This window comes from Maniola jurtina, chromosome 15 (genome assembly GCF_905333055.1).
Source record: "Maniola jurtina chromosome 15, ilManJurt1.1, whole genome shotgun sequence".
Classification (NCBI taxonomy): Eukaryota; Metazoa; Arthropoda; class Insecta; order Lepidoptera; family Nymphalidae; genus Maniola; species Maniola jurtina.
The window spans coordinates 1100101-1127148 of record NC_060043.1 but is presented as its reverse complement, the minus strand read 5'-3'; the positions used below and the strand labels follow the sequence as shown (position 1 = coordinate 1127148).

The following is a 27048-nucleotide window of genomic DNA, read 5'->3' as shown; positions in this document are numbered from 1 at the left end:
AAAATCTGAAAACCGTGAATTTGTGGTTATATCACACAAAAAAGAATTAAAATGTGTTCACAAAAGTTTAATTCAGTAAATCACATAAAGATGGCGCAGACCGTTATTAACTTGCAGAGTTCTATATAAATGTGTTAGGTACCTATGTCTTGTACGCTGGTACAGAACCCTTCGCATGCGAGTGCGACTTATACTTGTTTGGTTTTTTAACCTTGACTCACGATTCACGCGAGTTAGCACCAATCCACCAACTTGTACCTACTCTAAGTTAAAAATAAGTCGTGTTTTCTAATTTGTACCTACCTACCTATCTTTAAAGTTAAACTTAGATCACATTTTGACTAAATAGATAGGTCAAAGAATTATTAAGTACTAATACTTAAATAAGAATTATTATATGGTAGAGCCTACATCCATGAGATAGCTAGGTATAACCTACATCAGTGTTAAACGCTTAAAATACCGATCTATCGTGCTAAGTAGGTCGCTCCTAATAACTTTTTAATTTGAGTCAGCTTAAGGTAACATTTGTGGAGGAACGTTTGGCCTTTGCTGATAAAGCGTCCATGCTTTAAAATAGACCACAGAATTCTAAGTAAGGTAGGTACCCTATTGTAATATCATTGGTAGGTACCTAATAGAAATGGTATCTCCTGTTTCTAGGGTTCTGTGCCCGAAGGGGGCTCTATTACTAAGCCTCCCCTGTCCGTCCGTCTGTCAGCTGGCTGTATCTCGTGAACCGTAATAGCACAGTTTTACGATGTATCGTAAAACTGTGGTAATAGGTAGAGAGTCCAACTCGCACTTGGCCGATTTTTAAAATCGGCACAGTTTATCGTCAATTTTTACTTAGCTACTCACCTATAGACACAGCCTATAGATAAATAAATTTGATATACCTACCTACCTAGGACCTTACTATTATCTGAAAACAAAAAAACGTCCCAAGTCAAAATCGAGTTATTATTGAACAAACTCATCTACAGCTGGGAGATTACGGCCAAATGAGATCTTCACCATCATTTAAACTAGCAGTTCTAAAAACAGATTCTAGTATGACTAAGTAGTCATCTATGTGTTACCACTTCTATATTTCATTCTGAATGCTGTGGTGCCGTAGAACAGAGAGACTGATAAGTGATAAGGCAACTATTTGAGCCGCGTGCTCTGACGGGCAAGTAATGGCCGCAATTAATTCCAACACCGCCACTAAAGTAGGTTTAGGTACAGTATTGCATGTTGTATTTTTAAATCAGATAGCTAATTAAGTTCTGTATAATATGCCTAGAATAAAAATATACTGGGATGCAATTATCTATTATTGGAACATAATTTGTATAAGACATAAAACGCGCGGTTTTTTAAGGTTCCGTAGATACATCATAAGGAAAAATGGAACCCTGTTGAACTATAAGTCACTTTGTTGCCTGTCTGTCTGTCCGTCTGTCGTGTCTGTCAAGAAAACCTATAGGGTACCTACTTTCCGTTGACCTAGAATCATGAAATTTGGCAGGTAGGTACCTAGGTCTTACAGCACAAGTAAAGGAATAAATCCGAAAACCGTGAAATTTTGTGGTCATACAAAAAAACAAACCGGCGAAATGCGAGTTAGACTCGCTCTCCGAGGGTTCCGTACTCGGATATTTTTCCAACATTACCTACTGCTACCTAACTGCCACATTTCATGATTTTAGTTCAACGGGAAGTACCCTATAGGTTTTCTTGACAGACACGACGGACGGACGGACGGACGGACGGATGGACGGACAGACAGACAGACAACAAAGTGATCCTATAAGGGTTCCGTTTTTCCTTTTGAGGTACGGAACCCTAAAACATGCTACGTAGCAACAAGGTTTTTAGTTTGGTCCTTCGTAGTAAACTTTTTTTACTCAACTGCTAGAAAAAAGGAGAGTTTCCTACACAGCCCTACTATACAATCGTAAAATGTTAGGTACTTCCGATCATAGCCCCGCTAAACACGCCCGCTAAATTACAAGGCTATAACAAAACACTTGTTTCCCGCGCTTGGTGTGTTGAGCCGTTTGATTCAATGTCCGTGCCGAGTGCTGAAAAAAAAACAAATTAAATTAGCGCGAAAAATGGTTGACGTAAAGTCTTAAGTTTTTGAATCTGTGCTTTTGTTTTGTGAGTGTTTGGATTTCTACGTGAAAGGTACGTTTAAAAAAAATCAGTAAAAAGTACAATATTGCAGATTCACATTAAATTAAAATGGAATTAATTTTTTTTCAATGAATTACTCAATTTAAAAAGCGTTGTGAGAGCCCCGTAACTCCCACTAGGCGGGCGACGTTTTTACCACTAGGCTATCATAGCTATCACAGCCGATGTACTCGTACCTAGTACTTACCAAACTTATTAACTTATTAATCACAAGTGTAAATTAAAAAATTTCTACACCCCCGACAAGTGAAGGTTACGGTAACTAGAAAAGATCTGATAACTTTCAAACGGCTGAACCGATTTTCTTGGACTATTCCGCGCCTACGATCCAAAGTATCTGAGTTTTCCAAAACACCATTTTCAAATAAATAATTATGTATATCTAGGCAACGTCCATCTTGACAGCTTGACATTTGTCAATTGACACTTGAATATTATGAACCTTAGGGTTATCTAACCTTCTTTTCTACAAGAAAACTAGAAAAGAGCTGATAACTTTTAAACGGCTGAGACTGAACCAATTTTTTTGGATTATAGCTAAGAACACTCTCGATCAAGCCACCTTTCAAACAAAAAAAAGGTAAATTAAAATCGGTTCATTCGTTTAGACGCTACGATGCCACAGACAGATACACAGATACACAGATACACAGACACACAGATACACAGATACACACGTCAAACTTATAACACCCCTCTTTTTGGGTCGGGGGTTAAAAACTCAGGAACTCATGTTTACTTTTCTACAAATATGTGGCGCAAGATTTTGCGGCAATTGTTACTTTAATCATTATCACATTTACAAACAGCATATTACCGATAAGATATTAGTAAATAATAGTTTTAATATTGGTTACATTTTTTGGAAATAACTTGAGTTTTGTAAAATCTAAGTAAACATACAAAGGAAATAGATAAACTGATTGATACTTATATCAATACTAGCGACCTATCCCGGCTCGCATGGGTGCAATGTAAATACTAATACATAATATATTGTCAGTGTGGTTGTTTTATTCATTACTAGCTGATGCCCGCGACTTCGTTTACGTGGATATAGGTTTTTTTAAATCCCGTGGGATTTCATTGTTTTCCGGGATAAAATGTAGCTTATATGGTTTCGGGGTAAAATGTGGCTTTTTATACATGGTATAGGTAATCTATCTCTATTCCCAGCCAAATCCGTCCAGTATTTGCGTGAAAGAGCAACAAACATCCAGATATCCATCTATACATCCATCCAGACATACAAACTTTCGCGTTTATAATATCAGTAGGATACGTACCATGACGTCATCATCGGCCCAATATTGAGCACGGACAGAGTGAACTATACTTACGGGTCTCTTTAAATAATGAGAAGGGTGTAGGGCATAATACACCACGTTGGCCCAGTGCGGATTAGCAGACTCCACACATCTTTCATCAACATCCGGTAGGTTATTTTTTTCTCATAAAATATAGCCTATGTCACCCGGATCATAAAGAATCGATTGACACCTTATTCATTAAAATCGGCTCGGTAGTTTAAGCGCTACGGTGGAACACACATGCAAATGCAATCCATATAGTACATACCTATAAACTGCTAAAATCATCATCCATCCTTTTGGCTTTGCCGTAGTCGGGTAAAAAATTGTAAGAGCATCGATTTCTCTCAAAAACTAATTATTTTCGTGTAACATGTACATGCGTCACAGTCGACTGAGCCGCGACCTTCTGTCTCGTAACAATAGGTTCGGACATGGACATCGTATTATAAACGACATGTCATACCGGTAATTGCTAGTTATCTTGTATTATACCAGAGATGAGTATAAGGCCCGGACCTCATTACAGCGGCGTCGCTTCGCGTCAAAATATTCTCTATACCGCGTCGCGCTGCAACGCGCTGTGCAGCGCCGCTCTAGTGCGTCATGCACCATACGAAATGATTGAAATACTTAATATTTTAACACTTTGTGCTGCGTTCCAAACCCCTGTCGGGAATCGAACCTGGGACCTCCCACCAATAAAACCACAGCACTTACCACACCGACAGGGAGGCCGCCAAAATACTAGGTAGGTATAATGCGTCCAAACTATCAATAGGAATGGTTTTCCACCATATTGTGCTATTTTAGCTGGTTTTTGTGGTAAGAATAGAATCGTTCTGTATGCAAAGCATTTTCCTTGGTAAACCGTACGTAAATTTAAAGTGACATTTGACAGATAGAGGTCATTGTCCTTTCTATTCTTGTACTTATGCCATATTATAATATTCAGAATACAGGTATACCTACCTTGGCTGTGTACCTTGGTATCTCTATACTATAGCGAGGTTACCTAAATACGTCACGGACAGAACTAAAATCTATAGATCATTCGAAAGATTAGGGATCAACGTTTATTTTAAAACCTAGAACTGTATTTCCCGTAGATTCGATTCTCTCGTTAAGTTGAGTTGTGCATATGTAGTTAAAATCAAACATATTTAGTATTAAGTTAAGTCTCACAGAATTGACCTTAGTAGCAGATCGATTGACAAGCCGTGGGTAAGTTCCTACAAATAATTTTATTGAGATTTAACGATTAGTGTTATAAAATATTAAGTGCAAATCAGACTAGCACACGAAGAGTTCCGTACCATCGGACTTACAAGATTATATACTTTCTATTTTTTAAATTCACGGCATAATATAGTGGCAACAGAAATACAAACTGTCAAAATTTCAACTCTCGGGGTTCATAAGATACAGCCCGCTAACAGACGAACGGACGGATGGACAGCGGAGGCTTAGTAATAGAGTCCCGTTGGCACCCTACTAACTCGGATATTGCTTATTCTATCTCTGATCCAAATCCAAGCTATTCAGTGGACACCTTTGACATATCTACGTCATACGTCCGATTTTTATCCGATGCACATCCGAGGTATTCTCACGGATGACGGACAGAACTCGGATAACAGAAGTCACAGCTAGTACAAGCTACCATACATACATATGACTACTTCGGGACGTATGTTCACGGATTCGGATCGGATGCAGTGCATAATCGCTTTAAAAATACTGGAGTAAGCAAGTATTTAATTTTTGCCTAACCGTTTACGAGGCCGTTATTCTCGTATTATCTTAAAACACTGTGATACCCACAAGGCTACTCGCACAATGGTAGCCTTGTCCTGGATTTCCCATGAGACTTAATTGATTCACCAACTGAGTCGGCAGTTTCTCTACAATTCACGAATATCTACCTATAGCCTATAGCTGATAAATAGATACACATAAGTTTCTAACTATGTATCTACTACACTTTATTTTTCCTTAGCTTGGCATCCGTCTGTCTGTCAGTGGGTTAATTATCTCATGAACCGTAAAGTCAAAGTTTATTCACTTGTTGGATTTGTAAGATTTTAATAATGAGGATGATGCCTAAGTCAAAAATAAATTATTTCTTAACAGGACTCTCTCCGTCACTCGCTTCATACAATCGTAGTTCCAATTTCATTAGAATATTAAGCAACCAAAGTCCATGAAATTTTGCAGACATATTCTAGAAACTAATATCTGTGTCTGTGGTGTTTTAGATTTTTGTAAAAATATGTAGTTTTCAAATTACAGGGGCTCAAAGATTTGTATGTAAATTTTTAAGACCGCGTAACTTTGAAACCGAATATTTTAACAGAAATCTGGAAAACCACAGACATAAATATTCGTTTCTAGAATATGTCTGCAAAATTTCATGGACTTTATTATAATGAAATTGGAACTACGTTTGTATGAAGCGAGTGACGGAGAGACCCCTCTTGATATAATTAATAAATAGAGTGTCCTCTGTTATTCGTAAAATCCACATTCGTTGCTAGTTTTAAGTTTGCTAACCATTCTAAAAAAGTGCGTCAAATTACGTCAAATGATATGACGTCACATCTGTGAATTTCATACAAGCTCCCTTCACTACGAGCTTTTTGACTTTTGATAAAAAGTCGCTGATTGATTTGACTGGTAGTATTACTAAGAAATAATTTCTTTTTAACCCCCGACCAAAAAAGAGGGGTGTTATAAGTTTGACGTGTGTATCTGTGTATCTGTGTAACTGTCTGTGGCATCGTAGCTCCTAAACTAATGAACCGATTTTAATTTGGTTTTTTTTGTTTGAAAGGTTGCTTGATCGAGAGTGTTCTTAGCTATAATTCAAGAAAATCGGTTTAGCCGTTTGAAAGTTGTCAGCACTTTTCTAGTTATTACTGTAACCTTCACTTGTCGGGGGTGTTATAAATTTTTAATTTACACTTGTTGACATCTACATCATCCCCATTGCAAACTCTATTCAAATGCGCTTGCACTGATAACCGACAACTGTGAGAACTTGGATTATGAATCAAGATTATCTACGGCTGGTTCGGCATGCCCTTCCTTCGGACAAGAGCCAACAAGAAACTCGGCTTTGAAATAAAGTAGCTAATTATATATTAATAAAACCAACCAACCGCGAAACTAATTTAGTGTAAACAAATTATTGATTGTTAAACAGCAATTATCCACGGGGCGATGCGGGCGCACAATATCGGTCAATCAAAATGGCGATTGTGTCTCTTCCGCCGGAAACGGTATTATGTGTCGCCGGTCATGCGCAGATGACCGTGAATGATCTCCCATCGGGATCGGTGCATGATTGCTTTTTACGTGACTTTATGTGACCTACCTATTTATCATCATCGTTGGTAACCGATAGTCGTTTACTGCTGGACATTGGTAGGGACTACCACCAGAGGCGTGCAGGTTATAGACGCATAAAAGCGCTGCTTACCCTGATTTAAATAGATCAATGATCATTTTTCATCATGACCGCTAGAAAAAAGGCAACTATCTAAACTTATGCCTGCCCTGGCTATAGACTTGAGCACGCCACTGACTTCCACACGCTACGGTCTTGCGCCGCCTGAATCCAGCGGCCTATCTATACCGTACAATGTACGGTCGGCCTCAGAATTCGAGTAGCAATTCCGCGATTGCATCAAAAAACTGTCGCACTTATGACCTTTTTCTATATGAAACGCCACAGACACATAACGCATGCGCATAACCGTGCGACGCGAATACGAGTATGATAATTAAGGTGCTAAACGACTTACGGCCTTTGACTGTACATAGAGTCTTTTGGAATCTTTATAGCCTAGTGATTAAGACATATTCGGGAGTTTGAGGGTTCGATCCCGGGAAGGCACCAATAAGTTTTCGAAGTTATGTTTGTTTTAAGCAATTAAACATCACTTGCTTTAACGGTGAAGGAAAACCTCGTGAGGAAACCTGCATGCCTGATAGTTCCCCATAATATTCTCAAAGGTGTGTGAAGTCTAGCAATCGTGTGCGTGCCCTGGATTGAACCCCCGACCTCTCGAAATGATAGTTCGGCCCAGTTACAATTGTCGGTGAAGCAACGGCTTTACATGTAAAAGCGATCAATCAATTCATTTATTAGATTTTAGATTGATTTTAGATATTAAAAGCAGGATAAGTGTCCGCTAATGAAGGATCTGTTTGTTTTTGTTTTTATTACATGCTACATTGCACTGCCGGAATGTCGGTTTTTAACGATCTCTAAATAAATCTCTATCTTGGCCCTTATGTTTTTAATATTTTACGCTGATTTTACGTTATTGACAGGTGCAATATCGTACTTACCTAGTTAGCGTAGCTGTATACACAAGAGCTTCTTCCCCCTTACCTCGCAATAGGCGATGGAAAGAGCTACGCTTGAAGGTTCTCTACATGATCAAATCAGAAATGAGGAGATCTGTAGGAGTACCAGAGTAACCGACATAGCTCAACGGGTTGCTAAGCTGAAGTGGCAACGGGCAGGGCACAACTTTCGAAAAACCGATAAACTAACCCAAATTCAGCAATAAAGATAATAATTGAATTGAATTGAATTGATAGACATTGAGGTCCAAAGTTGCTAGAATGGTGATCTCGCACCGGAAAGTGCAGTGCTGGAAGAGCCCCCATTAGGTGGACGTGGTCATCAAACGAGTCACATGGAGCCACTGGATTCAGGCAGCGCAACACCGTGACATGTGGAAGCACCTATAAGTGACCTATATCCAGTAGCGGACGACTATCAGTTGATAATGATGATGATGATGATAAACCCACCTAGGGTATAAATTCCCCTCCCTTTACAATCTCTTGCACGGTCGAGGGTCACTGGTAGAGATATCTTATAGAGATAGTGCTTCCCTGGCCACTTTTTCTTTGCTATTCTCTTTATTGTTACAACTTTCTGGTACAAAAAAAAAATCGGTTTGTGTTAGAGCATTGTTGAAATTAGAACCATCAATTGTTACTCTTTTTTAACCCCCGACCGAGAAGAGGGGTGTTATAAGTTTGACGTGTGTATCTGTGTGTCTGTGTATCTGTGTATCTGTCTGTGGCATCGTAGCGCCTAAACGAATGAACCGATTTTAATTTAGTTTTTTTTTGTTTGAAAGGTGGCTTGATCGAGAGTGTTCTTAGCTATAATCTAAAAAAAAATTGGTTCAGCCGTTTAAGAGTTATCAGCTCTTTTCTAATTTTCTTGTAGAAAAGAAGGTTAGATAACCGTTAGGTTCATAATATTATGTCAATAGACAAATGTCAAGCTGTCAAGATGGACGTTGCCTAAATACATAATTATTTATTTGAAAATGATGTTTTGGAAAACTCAAATACTTTGGATCGTCGGGGGTGTTATAAATTTTTAATTTACACTTGTTACAGTGATGGGGTCAGGCGTATCTGCTCTAGCAAACGAAATACCAGGCACCGATCTGCGCCTGCCTGCATCGGGGCTGCGCTTCACGGCTCAGCAGATACGGTCCCTCAACTGCTATGTCGACACGCTGCACGAAGAAGATCAGAATGGTACGTCCGTCTGTATTAACTGGCTTTCCATTAACTGTTACTGTGATCATTGGCATCTTTATTAGTTGACATCCAATCTACTCAAACGTTTTTGCTCAACGTTTCTTATATCCGCTAAGGTTTGGAACACCCTTCCGGCATCCGTGTTTTCTGCCACGTATAACCATTCAAGACAAGAGTGAAAAGGCATCTCAAGGCAAGCGCGCTCCAACTTAAAGCTCATCATTGCTTTTCCTATCACTATGTGTACCTAAGCCTATCCTGCAATAAAAAAAAAAGTTTCAGAAGAGGTATGGATTCGCCTATCTGACCGTTTAATGTTATATACCTACTCTAACTGTATTTTAAAGTACTTAGTATTTTACTATACCTCAACTCATGACAAAATTCTTCGCTGAACATTCAGGTCGCATGTCAACGGAGACGGAATGCGCGGTGGAGAACCTTGTACAAAGAATAGTGGACGGTGCGGGTCAGAGAGACCCTCGCTTCAAATGCTGTCATCTCGTTGCGCTACATCGAGAAAAGAAGGTTGGTAATACCAGAATTTTGGATAAATGTTTAATTTTTTTTCTGTTCTGTTTCTTTTACAAGTTAGCTCTTTGTATTGTATCCAACCCATACCTGAGGCCCTGTCGCTACACTAAAAGTGCAATTAGTCAAAAGATTTGGCTGTTTAGTTTCCTCAATACATTTCTCATCACAACCGATAGACGTCTAACTCTACAGTTGGATATGTCCAGTCCTATTAGACCTATTAGTCCAGACCTATTAGTCTCTTGTAGGGCCTTATACACTTGACTTGCACTGCTGTTATCTAGCGGCTCGAGCTGCGACTCGTTTCATGTCGTCTGTCCACCTATTGAGGGTCTTCCAACGCTCCAATTTCTGGTCCAGGGTCGTCATTCTAGCACCTTGGGACCCCAACATCTACCGGTTTGTCAAATTATGTGCATTACTACATTTCTATTCTATTGTACTTTGATCAGATGCGTTCCCGATCTCTCGAATACTTGGTGACACTGGACTCTCTACCAGTGCTGAACGATGGTGAAGACTGCCAGCTATTGGAGGGGCCCGTGGGATATGGCAAGATCAGACTGGGCGGCCGGGAAGCGGATAAATGGGCTGAATTCCTAACTCCTGCTGGATATTTGTGCAGGTATTTAAAATTATTAGGAATTTTAACGCGTCAATCGTGGTAATCTGAGTAAGTAAGCCCAACTAGTTTCCAACACATTCGGGTCCTTTTTCAATGGAACTCTGCTCGCAACGTGGTGCAAAGGGGACTGCGAGCCGCGCTGGGTGCGACACGCAAGGAGGGTTGAAGTTGGAAGAAATGGCTCCAGAATTCCAGGTTATTCTCCGATGGTTCTTGCAGATTTTCGTCGCTAGAACCGTACTGTAGTCCATTAATTATTTTTTCATCGCACAACTTGACTCCAACTTCGCCTTTTTAAAATATTTCCCTATTCAGTAGGTAATGTAAAGTTCCCGGATTAACTTTCATATACATATGTATAAAGTCAGTTTACGTCTGGAATATTTTGAAACCCTTATAATATACTTAATTTTCTTGCAACTTTCTTACTTTTTCAGTCATTTCATAAGTTCAAACTGAAGGTTTCTTCAATAAGATGTTTAAATGAAATTTCCTCGTATCTGTTTCTTCAGGGACAAAGTAGTGGAGCGCTGGGTGGAGCTGATCGCCCGCTGTGCGCAGTCGAAGGGCGGGGGAGCCTCGCGCGCCCTCAGTGCCAGTGTGTTGCCTCATGCTCGACCCTACACCTACTGTTACTTGGAACGAGGTTAGTATGGCAAATGTGGCCTTCAAGCTAGCGCAGTTAAGGTTTACTGTATAAAACTTGCATGAGTAAAGGCTAATGACGTCGGATTTCTATTCGGAGGGTTGTAGGTTCAATCCCGGGCACACACCTCTAACTTTTCGGAGTTATGGTTGTCAAAGTCAAAGTAGGTACTATTTGTGCAATTTGCTCATTTTGATAGTCAGTTGTTTTAAGTTTCAAGCAATTAATTAATATCACTTGCTTTAACGGTGAAGGAAAACATCGTGAGGAAACCTGCGTGCCTGAGAGTTCTCCATAATGTTCTCAAAGGCATGTAAAGTCTGCGAATCCGCTCCAACGTGGTAGATTATAGACAAACCATTCTTATTCGAGGGGAGACCCATCCTCAATAGTGAGCCGGAGATCGGTTGATGACGATGATATGGTGAAAAGCTGATGTGAGTTGAGTTATGCCATTTGAAAGCACCATCAGAACCGAAAATAAGCGCAGAGGTCTGAAGTTATCTTTTTTTAACTATCCAGTTACAAAAAAATAATTTACACCTTACGATCGTTGGCTCCAGCTTAAACCACGTGGGTTTGCATGCTGGAGCCCTATCCTGAGCTTCTGAAAATCTTCCATAGAGCGATGCCGGTGACATAAACGATCTGCAACATCACATTACATTCCGAGCTAGTTTTATTTGTTGCTTCTGTCCATCTAGCTTCACGTGAAGCGGCGCTGGAGCGTCGCCTGGCGATAGTGGAAGGCTGCGCGTGGGTGATGGTGCGGGTGGGCGGTGCGGGGCGCGCGGGGGAGGCGGAGGCCAAGCTCATGCTCGCCGTCAGAGCTGCGGGCTGTAGCCAACAGTCATACACTACACGAGTGCCGCTGACGCATCCGTTGGCGTTGCTGCACTACACTAGTGCTCAGGGAGTGAGTAGAAAAGTACAGGCAGAAATGTTCCATTGCTGATCAAAGACCTCTTGCACGTAAGGCACGACCATAATAATGATAGAATTGTTTTAGTCTAAGAAGTATTTTATTCGGAAGTGCTTTAGAATCTGCCATAGAATGCGGAATGGCCTTGTTAACGAGAAGAACCAGCATGAAACTCCATCAACAAAAATATGTGATAGAAAAAGAAGATGGTCCTAAAGGAAAGAAGTTTTTTTGCTGATTGGAGTAGACCATAATTTTTTGATACATATTGTCGAAAAGTTAACGTGGCAAAAAGGAAGATAAAAGAGAGATAAGAATAGCCATGCCAAACAAAAATGTAATATGAGTTCCAGTTCCTGAGTTTTTCCCTTTTTGACTTAACCGGCATATACATACGAAATTACGCTGAGAAACGAACGTTTCCTTGTATTTTTAGGGTTACTACGCAGCGGCAGTGGGCCCTCCATCATCACTAGTAAATACGGAAAGGGCTTCTACGTGGCAGTTGTGGCATCCCGCCTTAGAAGCGACCCTGGATTCGCATTCCTCACATCTGTCCTCTATGGCCAAGATCTCTGGAGCTCTCAATAGTTTGGTTGACAAGATGAGGGAAGGATGTTTTCAGGTAAGCTGATAATGGTTGAGGCGGGCTTTTCGTCGTCGTCAACCAATACATGCCCACTAGTTTACATGGCTCTCTTCTCCCCCTGGATCCAGTGTTTGATGCCATCTGTAGGGGTCTGCCCACGCTATGCTTTCCGGTGCAATGTCACCATTCCAGTACCTTGAAGGATCATAACGTCTATCGATTCTTTAAACCTAATAATAGTTATGTCAAGAGTCTACCACCGGCCAAGATCAGCACCCGTATGTATTCGAAATTCCACGGACACATTCGAAGCGATATGTCTTCTCGTTTCTAATTCGAACCGCTAGGATATGGAACGCCCTTCCAGCATCAGTTTCTCTCTCCAATTTCAATGTGGGTACCTTCAATGCAAGAGTGAATAGGTATCTTCTAGGCAAGAGCGCTTCATCTTAGGATGCATCATCATTTGCCAGTAAGCCTGATTGCAGCCTAGCGCTAGACTAGCTAGATCAAAAAAACCGGTTCAGAAATTAAATACTACTGAGAAGAGTCGGCAAAAACTCAGCAGTTTGTATTATTGTGTGCAGGGTTCTGCTTTACTCATAAGCCGATACGCCGCCTGGTGCGCTTATCGAAGGCGGCTGGATCGCTGTGCCTTGTACCGCAGTGCTGCAGCGAGGGCGTGCGTGTCTTCACACGCTGCGCATCATTTGCTGCTCATTTTAGACAAGTAAGTGATACGGCAATTTTGCTTGCTTAGCAAAAAATTCTGGTTTTTCAAGGAGAGATTGGCTTACATTTTTCGTTGCATATGTAATCAGAAAGCACATTGGTTTGCGTTAATTTTTGTGAAATTAAAGCGTGTCTGGCGCGTGCGTAGTGCGTGTGTGGTGCGTGTATCGCGCGTGTCTGGTGCGTGTGTCACAAGTGTGTGGCGCATATGAAGTGCGTGTGTCGCCCGTATGTGTCAAGTATGTGGTTTATGTGCCACACACGCCTAACAAGGCGTGTGTGGCACTTTAGTGTATCGCACGTGTATCGTGCGCGTGTAGTGCGTGTGGGACGCATGTGTCATGTGTGTGTATCACGTGTGGCACTCGTATCGCGCGTGTGTTGTGCGTGTGTGGCACGCACATGTGTCGCACGTGCGTTGTGCGATCGTTGCAGACGATGTGAATCGTCTCTGAAGCGTGTGTAGTGTCTGTATGGTGCGTATGTGGCGCGTGTGTGGCGCATGTGTAATGCATGTGTGGCGCGTATCAGTGTATAATACAGTAAGCTAAAGTTACGGGCGGGTCAGCTAGTCTTTCAATTCTTTCCTTTTCATCTCTTCTAGTCTCTTATACATTTGTGAGCGCGGAGGAGTGGCCGGCTACGTGTACCAGATAGACAGGAGTTCGCTGGTGAGGCGAGGGGCTCGAGATACTGACTGGTCCCAAGACGCCGCCGCGATCAGGAACTGTCTCCTTTATCTACACAGGATTGCTGGTAAGATTTTACTATTTACCCATTCTCTATAGCTTCTTCTACTTTTATAGTTTTAAATTATATTTGTTTCTGAGAAGTAATATAATTCTTGAAGATATTGTCCATATTAATATCGAATAATCAAGGTGCAATAATCCAAAAAGTCATTTCTTTGGCTAATTTGGGCATTTTATTTTTAGTTAATTAATGATTGTGAGGTTTCTGTGGATTCCTTGTGTTAACGGAACCTCAAAACGTTGTGAGAGCAGTTAAGTCCAGCATCAAGAATACAACTACCAGATAGATTACGAAAATTTCTAATATTAAAATGGTTGAAAATTTGCTACAGGGCTGTTTTCTATTCAGTAGGTTATCGTAATGAGAATTTTAGAGTTTCCTCACTGTAATACTCTTATCCACCTGTTAAATTAAGTCGGTATACTACAAAATTGAAGTGCATAGCCCTATTTTCAGTGGGCGAGGAAATTCCCCAGTCGCCACCAGAGAAACTAGAAGCCGCGCTGATCAGCCGCTGGGAAGGGCTGTCAGCGACGCCCACTGCTGGGGGAGTGGGCAGCTTCTCTAGGAACCAGCTTGCATACCTCAACAGACTCATCAAGGAGCTGATCGCTTGCAAGAATATGATTACTTATGTATGTTGGCCATTTTTATGAGCTTTTTACGAGCTTTACACGTTTCGTCATCATTTTAGGTCAAGTTTGTCTACTTCTGGGCATAGGCTTTTCTCAAGTTGATCCTCAGTTAACATTATCCATCTTCTTGCCACCCTTTTTTATATCTTCGGTCCATACTGGAGGGCGCTAACAAAACTTTACTTGGGTAAATCATAAAATCCTTGTTGGAATTTGTATGACCCAACTGAAGACTCGAGCATGATTCACAAATCGAAGCCTAATAAGGTAGCTACTAAAGCAATTAGGCAGTTTTAATATAATTTAGTGTTAAGGATGTGATGACTCAACCATAATTTTTCTCACAGGATCAGCACAGCACATTTCGCGCTAACTTACTTCAAGTGACAGCACAACATCAGGAAAGCATCGAGGAGCTCATCCATATCCTGGCAATCCTGTTGGACCAAGCTCGGGATATTTACTTCACTCTGCACGCACGCTCAAACTTGCAGCCAGCTGTGGGCGAATTCGACCGAGAAATGGCCGTTTATAGGTATTTTTCCACAGGATCAACACAATAGGTGCTATTATTCCACGCGCTTGGTTTTCCAACTTACAGACATACCTCTTCACACCATACAATATTAAACTCTACAAACAATACTTCGTGACAAAAGAAAAACAATTTAAAATAACTGAGTAAGTACACGTACCGTTTGTATGAAAACCGTTACAACTAAAAATAAACACTTTTCAGAAGGAAAGAAAAGCAGATTTTTATAATGTAAAGATATTAAAATGCATAAAATATTTAGTTTCGACTTTTGAATATACGCAGGTACCTAGTAGGTATACATAATATATGTACCTAGTACCTACTATGTATAAATTGAGTATACTCTTGGAATTTAAGATCGTTTTACTTTCGTATTTTGTATTTTTATTGAGTCATCGAAGAAGGTCCCTTAGAAGATGAGATTTTATAGAAGGCGAGACTTTTGAGCTAAAAAGGGATGCAAATAATTTTCATGATAATAATGTGTAGTCAAGTGTGTAGTAGATACAAGTGTACAATTTCGTGAATGGACACATCGGCGCCGTGGCTTAGTTGGTTAAAGCGCCTGTCTAGTAAACAGGAGATCGCGAGTTCGAATCTCGCCGGGGCCTTGGTAGTGATTAATTTAACTTTTTAATTTTTGGATTAATTTGAAAATGTTTAATTGATTATTTATGTAAAGAATATTTTAATTTCTTTATCTGCATATATTTAACTAGCTATTTACGTGACTTCGTCCGCGTCGACTATACAAATTTCAAACCCCTAAGGGGTTGAATTTTAAGAAAACCCCTTCTTAGCGGTAGTGATATCAATATGGATTGCCGTAGGTCCAAGAAATGGAACAAACTGAAGGACTATTATGACGCGTCGTCAGCTTGCCTCATTGATGCAGTCAGAAGAGACCCTGACATTCGGAGGGAGGACCTCACCGATGACCTCACAATCATGAAGAATGTACTACATTGGCTTTATAAAGGTGAATCTTTCTTATGTTTGTGATAGATGTAGCACTTATAGTCCGCGACAGGTTGAGAGGGCAATCCGGGTATAAGCCGGGGAGACGCACCACACACTCGCACGTCACCCGCGCTCGCCCGCATCGTGTTAGCGTGGGAGCTGTGCGGGTGTGCGAGGCGTTCCCTCCCCGATTGCCATTTTAACCAGTCGCGAACAATACTTCGTAATAGAAATAAGGATGGGATAGAATAAGGATAGAAGAAAGGGCTCCGAATTAATATAGACTTTATTTAAAAAATTTCTTATCTAAGCGCCTGTATAAATATTAACATAAAAACCAACGCAGCAGCTTGCTCCAGCATGATGGGGAAACCTACCCTTATGTCGTCGACATTTCTTCACGCACGAAACGTTTTGCGTCAACATTACTTATACGTATGACTAAGGGTAGGTAGGTATACTCTTCCACGATCTGTGTTTCCTGCAAATTATAATCCGGGTATCTTTAAAACAAGAGTGAATAGGCATCTTCTAGGTGACGCGACGTCTTAGACCATAATCACTTTCCATCAGGTGTGATGGTCAAGCGTGTGCCTAATAATGAATTAAACAACCTACTTCGTAACAGAAATTAAAATGAAAGGGCTTCAAAATTCGAATAGTCTTTATTAACATAATGCGCCTGTTTAAATATTAATAAGAAAACCAGAACAGAACAAAATAGGACATTACTTGTATTTGGTGTTAATATTTTTGAAGCACCATGGTTTTAAGGTTTCTTATGGTGATAAAAAATAAGTTTTTACTCGTTCCTTCTGTAAAAATAATGTGATCTTCACCATTCTTATACCTTGAATGAATCTTACAGGAGCGAAAGATGACAAAAAATACCTCGGTCCAGTACTAAAACCATTCCTCAACGACCTACATGTAACTGCATCAGAAAACTCGTGGTTCCTCGAAGACTTCGAAGCTAAGAAGTGTACGGGGGAGTTTGAGGGTCTGAAGGACTACTGCTTAAAGGTCCACGATGGTATGGAGCCATGTGTGGGTTTGCTGGACGCTGCCAAGAGGCTTACTTGGGCAAAGGCGCTGGTTGACCTGGTGGACCGATATCGACATTTTGGTAAGTCTTGTACAGGGGATATGCGCTCGATTGTAACTCTGAACTGTTGCTATTTTTGGGGACACAACTGGTCCAACCGAATTGGGATGATGACTGCTAGTCAAATCAGTCATCAGCTTTTTATCAAACGTCAAAACCCTCGCTTAGTAAGGGAGCTTGTGTGAAATTCACACATATGACGTCATAGACAATTAACATATTTTCACGTACTCTTTTAGCTTAGGATTGTTACACTAACTAAACACAATCCAATGCCAATAACCATTTGCCTGATCTTGTAGTCTTAGTGATTCAGTGATTTTTCAAACCCGTAATGTATAGCGTGCAAAACTTGGGTCAATGTATTACCTATGACGCGGTATTGACTCCACGTGACCTATTTACGTAACATTCGTTGATCTTTAGCGTCAGTCAGATGTTTTATTTGCAATATATTGTAAACTTTAAAAAAATACAGGATCTTTTAGCAGGAGCGGCTATACCGTACTGGTTACACCCTGTATGCCGCGTAGTTGGCTAAAGTCTATGGAGATTGGGCGCATTACATTCTTAGGTATTCATTATAATACCTAATCACGTCCCACACCCTTCTTACAAATGCCTAATAATAATAATCCCTCCATCTTTGAACAACTGTCTACGACATTATTAACATATCCACCAAATCAGTGTGACCTATCAAACTGATACTGAATCTCTACTTTACTAAGCACTCCAGAGCTCACCACTCGCTGGTAATATTAAAATGTTAACGCATTCGTGCGGAACGCTATGCCGGAGTGAAATGTTTAATCCTCGAGGGATCTTAATATTGAAGTTGTTAGCTTTTTGTTTTGGATGAAAAAGGTGTTAATATTCCTGAAATATAATAAATATTCTTTTTGAGAGCATAGCTCAAACACAGTACACAGAAACAATTACAGAAAAAAACCACATATATATTTACAAATATACTTAAATAAATATTAAATACTTAAAATACGGATTTCCATGCATTTCAGCCGACAAAACCACCGCCATTACATATACATTAATTTTTTTAAGCCTCCGCTGTTCGTCCATCCGTCCGCCTGTCTGTCAGCGGGGTGTATTTCTTTAACGTTATAGTTAGAGAGTTAAAATTTTACACAGAATACGTAACTATTTCTATACTGCCTCTAACAAAAAAATATGATAAAAATGAAAAAAATAAAATTAGAAATACATGGTACGTACGAGGGTACGGAACCCTTCGTGTGTGCGTCCGACTCGCACTTGACCGGTTTTTATTTTCAGACTTCCGTCTGGTGTTTCCAACGGGCGATGGGCTAGCAGAGTCGTATCCAGTGAAGCTCCCTTCGCGAAGGGAGCACAGGTCCGCGCGGGTCCTGACCTTGAGTCGGAGGGATAAGGCGGAAGCCAAGCTGAGACTAGCAAGACGTTGTGTTTTGGCTGCTTTTACCACCGCCTTAGTGGGCAGGTAGGTTTTTAAAAAAAAAATTAGCAATACAAAGAATCAAAAGCTTAATTTGCTATAATCCGCTTTATGGTACAACATACAGCATGTGATGTGACAAGCACCATTCGCCCTCCCACTGCCAAATATGCAGAAAAAGCCAGCCACCAAGCAAGCTCGAAGTACCACCACGCAACACCACACAAATCCACCGGAACACACTTGTCGCAAGTTTCACTCCGACACCGGAGCATCCTTAGCTGCAGTTCGCAAAGTATTTACTTTGCTGTTGTAACAACAGATAGATCGTGTCTCTAAATCTGCTGTAAAATCTCTGAGATTTGCTCAATACCAATAGGCTTTGGTAGCAAATTACAACAAAATCCTTGTTTTCTTGTGATGATCTTCTTGACAGTTACCTTCAATTACAGGTCCCAATCGAAACAGATATCAAGACACGGGAGTACAGAAGAAATTCTAGCAAGTGTCCAAAATGGAAGCTACTGGAGGAATATGACCAAACCTGACATCATACCTTCTGCTTCCCAAGAAACAGACCTTCCGAAAGTCAGACGAAGATCTAGGCGTAGAAGACCAGCTACATCCTATGGTTTCCCAGAAATTTCCATCACAAATCAATCAGATACTAAAACTTTAAGGAGGAAGTACCATACGTTGAAGAGTTTGGTGTACACGGAACCAGTGGAAAGTATTAGGGAGTTGAGAGAGAGACCGCGCTCTGCTGGGTCTAGTGTGAGGGAAAAAGATGCACTGAGTAGACCCAGTATACTTGAGACTCTGGACTTTATTAATGGCGTGAAGGATGCTTTGTGCGGTAAGTATAGTCTATCCTTATTTTTTTGAAAGCGATGATTCAGACAATTATGAAGACTATTTTCAGATAGATAAGCTGATATAGGGTTCCCTTACATTGGGTAGCATTGGTGACATTGGGTAGCCGTACAACCATTACAACCTTTGTCTCTAAAACAGTGGGAATAACAGGTGCTTGAAACGAATCACTATATTTTAATACTGAAGAATATACAGGTCTCCCTAGGTACTGTCCTCTCGCAGTAAAAGAATGAAGTAGTCTTAAATGTATATTTTTATAATTATGATTATTATTCTATATCTGAATTAAATAATTCAAAATATCAAAGCGGATAGTATAATTCGACCTCTCTAAAAGATTTTATCCGGTTGAGCGAATGCAATTTGGAATAAAAAAAATCTTCAAATCTGAGCGCTTATGTTGTGAAATAATTTTTGACAAAGTTTTAGTTTCGTTTAGGATATTCCTTTTTCTTCTGGTACTTGTTTTCTAACTGGTATTTGTTCGAGATCTTAGAAAGCTAGTCTGGTTATACTTGTTATGCTTAGAGCAATAATTTTTGATTACAGTGGAAGAATCTGCAACATCAGACGCAGAAGACGGAGCGTGGTCGGTTCAAGACGAGTGGATGATAGGGCAGGCATCTCCCCTCGCCCTTATTGCCAGTCGCTGTGGTGGTGCCTTACATCTAGCACTGGGGGATGTTCTTCACGCGTTATTGCTACGAGGGAAATTCACTGTGAGTAATAAACAGACAGCACAAGACAAATTGGTGCCCACGGGGTGCCCTGATGAGTAAGAGAATCTGGAATATGAGATGGAGAAGACGAAGCATGGTCGATCCAAGATGAGTGAGCAGGCCTCTCCGCTGTCCCTTATTGTCAATCGCTGTGACTTGTGATGGCCAAAAATTGGTGATTCTTTAAACTTTTATTTATTAACTTCAATTTTTCTTCATTTCACTACATGATGCCTACAGCTTCGCCCGCGTGCATTTAGGTTTTAAAAATCCTGTGGGAACTCTTTGATTTTCCGGGATAAAAAGTTGCCTATTTCAATTTCCGAGATGCAAGCTACTTACCTCTGTACCTCATCAAAATCGGTTAAACTGCCGGGCCGTGAAAAGCTAGCAGACAAACAGACAGACACACTTTCACATTTATAATATTAAGTATGGATTAATGGGGCCGAATTAAATATTATGGGTTATTGCATGCTGTAAGGTAGAATTTGGCAGAACACTAACAATATTATATTAAGATCTGTAAACTAACCCAAATTCACAATAAAGAAAATTGAATTGAATTGAAAAATCATAAAATCTACTGTCAATTCTGATATACTCCTCGATTTTGTCTGATGCCACAGATTCTTCAGGAGCTTTGTGCATGGCTGGGCGAGTCTAGCGAAGGCGCCCTGTTCGCCCTGCATAGACTCTCACGAGCTTCCCGTGCTCGATCTACGGAACGTTCTACTGAGTAAGTTTATGTGGATAGACCCTATTTTGTGAAAAAATCTTCTTAAACAAAGGAAAAAAATCATACATTTATTAGTTCTACATACTTCGATATACCTACTACTTCCAGTGCGAACTTGAAGAAAAGTTTTATTGAGGAGATCGCATTTTGTGTGCAACATTTTATACTTTTCCTTTATACTTTTCCAGAATTTTTGATAGGCGGTGAGACAAACAAAAATTTCCTTAAATATTTTTTTAGTCGTATGTTGGTTTGGAGACCAGCATGCATCTCAAGGATGTGTAAAGTCTGCCAATCCGCACTTGACCAGCGTGGTAGATTATTGCCAAAACCTTTCTCATGCTTAGGAGACTTAGGAGACCCGTTCTCAGTAGTGAGTCGGTGATTGGTGTTATTGGTTGATTATGACGATCGGTTCGATTTTCGGTTATAAAATGCCATTTTTTTTTTACTGTTCAGGCTTTTAATAAGTTTAAAAACGCGTCGATATATTTTAAGGAGTATTTTAACAAAACTATTTCCTAAATAATATGTTTAGTTTTTTTAAAAATGACTTTTACGGTTTTTAATCAATTTAGCACAATATGGAAGCTACCAGAAACGGACGTGAAGTTGCAAGAGGCTCCACAGAGGTATCGACCGAAGCCGCCAGACTACATGTCCGGGGACGAGGCTCCTCAACCACCGCCATTACCGAGACAATCGAGTAGAGACAAGAAGGTATGAAACCCACATGTACATGAATGGATAACTTGCACCACCTACTAATATCTTATAGTTCTTTGCACCATTTTGGTTGCTTAGAGGAGATCGCTAGGTAGCGATAAAGCCGTCAAATAGAATAGAATAGAATAGATTTTTATTCAAATAAACTTTTGAATCGTCAAATATTTTACCACTGGTTCGGAATGCCGTTCCTACCGAAAAGAACCAGCAAGAAACTCGGCGGTTGCTCTTTTCAATTGTTCAATTTATAATAATATTCTATACTATATACAAGCAATTGCAGCCCCGCGCATTGCTGGAGCGAGTCAAATCCATGCTTTTTTATCATTTACATAATCTTCGATTGTGTAATATGATTTTGCCAGGAGCATACTTTTAAGAGATTTTTTAAACTTTTGTAAAGGCAAGTCTAATATTGACTGTGGAATTTTATTATAAAATATTACACTCATTCCCACAAATGACTTTCCCACTTTTCTGAGGCGGCCTGTCATGGAAATCACCGATTTTTTTTGTAGCTGAGGATGTTTTGTCGTATAAAAATTATAATTATATTATTGTAAATGTATTGTACCGGGGTATATATATTTTTTGCTACGTATTTATTTTTTTGTACTAATTTTGTAGTGTACAATGAGTGGACTCATTATGTGGACTCATTATACTGATGAGACCATTACGGGATGCTCGACGCATGTTTCTGTGCGTGGATGCTAAGATTAAAAGTAAAAAATATAAGTAGGTGTGTTTATTACCAGCTGCACTAAAATTCATACCTCTAATCCTAATATTTAATTTTAATTCTAATCATAATTTATTTGTTGCAAATACAAATTTTATAATTGTGAAATTTTATGAATGTGAAAGTTTGTACGATCGTTTGGTTTACCTTTGCACGCCGTAAAAGCTAAACTAATATGGCTAGGAATCGAGATAGCTATTTTGAGTCACCAACCAATCACAAACGAAACTATGTTTCCTAATTGAATTTCAAATGCTTTTTTAAAATATTTTCGAATATTTTTTGAAAACAAGTTTTTTGATTGGTTGATGGTGACCCAAAATGGTTTACGCCCACTGAAATTTTTGCTTCTACCATTTATATGGAATCACGTAACAGATCGAGCGCTATACCTACTAACTTCTTTCCGTAGATTGAGTATAAGTTTGAACATATACTTCTTTCGCGCAAAATCAAAGAGTTCCGGTAGGATTCAAAACACTTTAAGCGTTGATTTGACTCACAGCTTGTTACAGCAATACTCGGGATTGCAGTTACTATTATACATAGCATGAGTATAATATGTATTTGCAAATTGAATTTTTGAGAAGAGGAACCGCCGAGTTTCTTACTGGCTGAATCATCTCGGTTAGAAGGGCATTTAAAAACAGTGGTTTTATTTGACGATTCAAAAGCACTTGTACCTAAGTGTTAATTTGAATTGAAAATATATTTTTTAACCCCCGTCCCAAAAAGAGGGGTGTTATAAGCTTGACGTGTGTATCTGTATATGTTGTGTGTGTCTGTGCCATTGTAGCTCCTAAACTAATGAACAGATTTTAATTTAGTTTTTTTTGTTTGAAAGGTGGCTTGTAATCCAAGAAAATCGGTTCAGCCGTTTAAAAGTTATCAGCTCTTTTCTAGTTATTACTGTAACCTTCACTTGTCGGAGGTGTTATAAATTTTTAATTTAAACTTGTCTATGAAAAATGTTAAATACTATGGGCAACATTATGTTACTTAATAAATGTTTTTTTCTTTTCAGTTAAAACGCTATCCAGACATATCGCCACCGATCCAAAAAATGGAGCAAAATATGAATCAACTACAAATAAGCCCACTCAAGCTCTCCCATAAATCCCCACTGCCACGAAATCTCAACACACAATATACAGGCATAATCAACCCTATATACGACATTAAGATACCCAGAGATAAATTCACTGTTAAAAGAACTAAATCACTAGGCAGAACTTTCAGTTCCCGAAATCTAGGTTTAGAAATAACTAGGTACAACTTGAGTCTAGGTCAGAGAAATGGTAAAAGAACTAATGATGTAGTAACGGCTATTAATGATACTACAGCTGAAACTGGTTTAGATGTTAAGAGTCATTTCTTTCAGAGATATAGTACTGCTAATATTGTAGGGGATTCGTATAGGATTAGTAGGGTTACAATTGATTGAAATACATGTGAGCAAGATACAAACAAGCAAAACAAAACAGATACTAGACATAAGCAAAGTAAGACAGAAAAACTAAGGCGCCATCTCCACGGACGAGGGTGTTGCAGCGATAGTCTCGTCGTGTTAGCAAATTCGATACAAACTCCATGGAAATAACGTCTAAATGAGACAAAGAAATGGTATATACTCGTAGTTAAGATAAAAGGCATAAAATCAGCAGATGAAATTCGAACACGGTATATTATAGGTAGAATGTTAAGTTCTTAGACCTAAGTTTAAGTTTAATTTTAAGTCTAGGTATAACCTTAGTTTATACTTATGGTAAAGAAACTAATGAAGTAGTAACACTAGCTTGAAGAACTAATTTGAGAAACGGGTTTAGATGCCAAGCAATTTCTTTCAAAGATAAAGTAATACTATTGTGTAATAATTTATAAGGGATTTATATAGAATTAGTACCCAGCATCACTATTGATTAAAACTTAAAAGACAGATGCAATTTTGATAAAAACAAGATACAATCGAGACAGACGCTTTTAAAGGAAAAGATGAAAAGATTACTGACTGAAAAATCTATCAACGCACAGCTCTAACTACTGGATGGACCGTGCTGAAATTGGCATGCAGATAGCTATTGTGACGTATAATTCAAACCCTAAGGGGATAAAATAGATACCCCTTATAATATATCATATACCTATTATAATATATCAGAGCTTTATATATTGTCAAAGTGACTAATCACATACAATTAATATGTTAAATGGTGGCTTACAATGACTGTCATCGTTTGGGTAATTTTTTGATTAATAATAACTAATAAGTTTTAAGTAATAAAGCCAAAACTCAAACCTAAGCATTTATTCAAATTAAATACTATTATTGTAGGTACACTTTTTGATTGTCAGTTGTAGAGTTTGTAAAATAATAATACATGAGCTATTCAGCTTTCGATGAAAAGGAACACCGAAAATAACATCTGCGCACTCTTTAATAGTTGTCGCCATATAATGACGCCATGATAATATTAATAAAAAAATATAGAATAAGGAGTACTACATAATAAGTGCCTTAGTCGAAGTAGAATTGTACATAATGTAAAAAATATTATTTTGGTGTTTTGTGTGTTTTGAGTTTTGAAATAAAACGTACTAATGAATATTTGTTTTCTTTGTTGTTCTTATCCACATACTAGGAAGTAAGATGAGAAGCTCCCGAACGAAACAGTGTAATTGCACGAAATAAAATACGATTTGTCGGTAGCATGGTAACTTTAGTCACGGCTGAAGCTTACCGCCAGGCCGAATCAGAAATAATTTAGAATAATTAAATCAAAAACTAGACAGACAGACAGATAGACGGACGGACGGACGGACGGACGGACGGACTGAGAGACACACAGACAGACAGACAGTTCCGTTTTTCCTTTTGAGGTACAGAACCCTAAAAATCACAAAACTGGTCCGAGTATGTTGTATTGTGGACATAATCATTTGATTTAGTCATACCACTGATCCAGAAACCCTTGAATTAAAACCACAGCACTTTTTTCGAATAACCTTCTATGGGGTACTCGCTACTAATCGCTTTACCGCTCGAAGCTACGAAGCACTCAGGAAGAAAAAACATAAACAACTGTAACAAGTGAAACACCAATGCCATTACTCTTTGCATAATCCGAGACCATTTTAAGGGTTCCGCACCCAAAGAGTAGAACGGAGGCCTATTAATGTCACTTTGCTATCTGTCTGTCTGTCATTGTCTAGAGCTCATTAAGTAGAGTGTAAATATAGTTTTACTCTCATTTATTTATTTATCACATTTTATCCTATTTTTAAACAATAAAATAACGAAAACAACAGAAAAAATAACAGAAACAACAAAAAATAAAATAACATAAACAACAAAAAACTAAAGTAACGGAAAAAAAAAATCATATAGTTTTTATTTTTATGTATCTTAAAAAATAAAGAAATGGGGGGCCGTCAAAGTTGTCAGTTTAACACCCTTTTTGTGACAGGGTCTATGTCAAAAATTAAGTGGTTGGGTAAAAATATAAAATTTTGGTACATTATATTTGGTATATTATGTAGTACGTACCATATGCAGTATTCAAACAACAGATACCGAACACAACGATCCATAAAGTAGTAAACCAAAACATAATAATTATGTACGGAATCCTAAATAAGCGAGGCCCGACTCGCGCTTGGCCGGTTGTTTAAACCTTATTTTTGCAGAAAAAGTGAAAATCTGTCGTCGTATTTTTAAATTTTCATTTAGGTTTAACCCTTGACCCTCTAAATTGGAGGCCGACGTATATACTCGTAGGCATATACTTATTATAAAAAATAGTGAAGCTTGCTATTCTTGTTGCTACTCCTTCTAAACATGTTTATTTTTCTCAATGTTCACTGTACACTTACCACACGTGTAAATTAAAAATTTATAGCCGACAAGTGAAGGTTACAGTAACTAGAAAAGAGCTGATAACTTTCAAACGCCTCAACCGATTTTCTTGGATTATAGCTAAGAATACTCTCGATCAAGCCACCTTTCAAACAAAAAAACTAAATTAAAATCGGTTCCTTAGTTTAGGAGCTACGATGCCACACACAGATACACACGTCAAACTTATAACATCCCTCTTTTTGGGTCGGGGGTTAAAAATAGAAGTACAAGACGTAGTTGAAGAGGCAAGTTGACGTCCGGCGGGCACTGGGGCAGGTGGAGCCGGGTGGGCATTAGGAAGGCCACAGTGACCTGGTTCACGACTGCAAACCGGGACAACACGCTTTTACCCACAACTAGGGATGTCCGAAGTACCAAAAGTATCGATATCCATTCCAATTATGGATATTATAAATGTGAAAGTGTGTCTGTCTGTCTGTCGCCTAACTTTTCACGGCCCGACAGTCTAACCGATTTTGCTGAAATTTCAGGTACAAAGTTTGCTTACATCCCGGGGACGGACATAAGCTACATTTTATCCGAAAAAATCAAAGAGTTCCTACGGGATTCTTAAAGGCCAATTACATGAAAGGCAGAGAAATAGCTTGCATCCCAGAAATTCAGTTGGACAATTATTTTTTATTCCAATTTTTTATACCGGGAAATTAAAAAGTTCCCACTGGATTACAAAAATCTAAATCTACGTAGACGAAGTCGCGGGCATCATCTAGCAAGACTATAAGTATATTATCATCTCGGTAGGAACGGCATTCCGAACCATTGGTAACTTATTTAGCACTTGAATA

The 27048-nt window shown here is 39.2% G+C and overlaps 1 protein-coding gene and 1 non-coding gene across 3 annotated transcripts; both read left to right on the top strand.

Moving 5' to 3' along the window:
* Positions 1-1986: 1986 nt before the first annotated feature.
* On the top strand, positions 1987-23926 carry LOC123872245. Of its 2 annotated transcripts, none has more exons than XM_045916410.1 (19): positions 1987-2175; positions 8925-9068; positions 9475-9599; positions 10058-10230; positions 10743-10876; positions 11581-11792; positions 12235-12423; positions 12975-13117; positions 13724-13875; positions 14329-14507; positions 14855-15042; positions 15876-16024; positions 16874-17131; positions 18407-18590; positions 18998-19401; positions 19971-20140; positions 20770-20879; positions 21458-21599; positions 23372-23926. In XM_045916410.1, the coding sequence occupies exons 2-19, from the start codon at positions 8927-8929 to the stop codon at positions 23789-23791; spliced, it is 3474 nt and encodes a 1157-aa protein (XP_045772366.1). In that variant the 5' UTR covers positions 1987-2175; positions 8925-8926; the 3' UTR covers positions 23792-23926. The 2 variants fall into 2 exon arrangements, with proteins under 2 accessions (XP_045772366.1, XP_045772365.1); XM_045916409.1 differs by having other exon boundaries at positions 14317-14507.
* Positions 15583-15656, top strand: Trnat-agu. Its single transcript has one exon. It is a non-coding gene; the product is annotated as a tRNA-Thr (tRNA).
* Positions 23927-27048: the final 3122 nt, after the last annotated feature.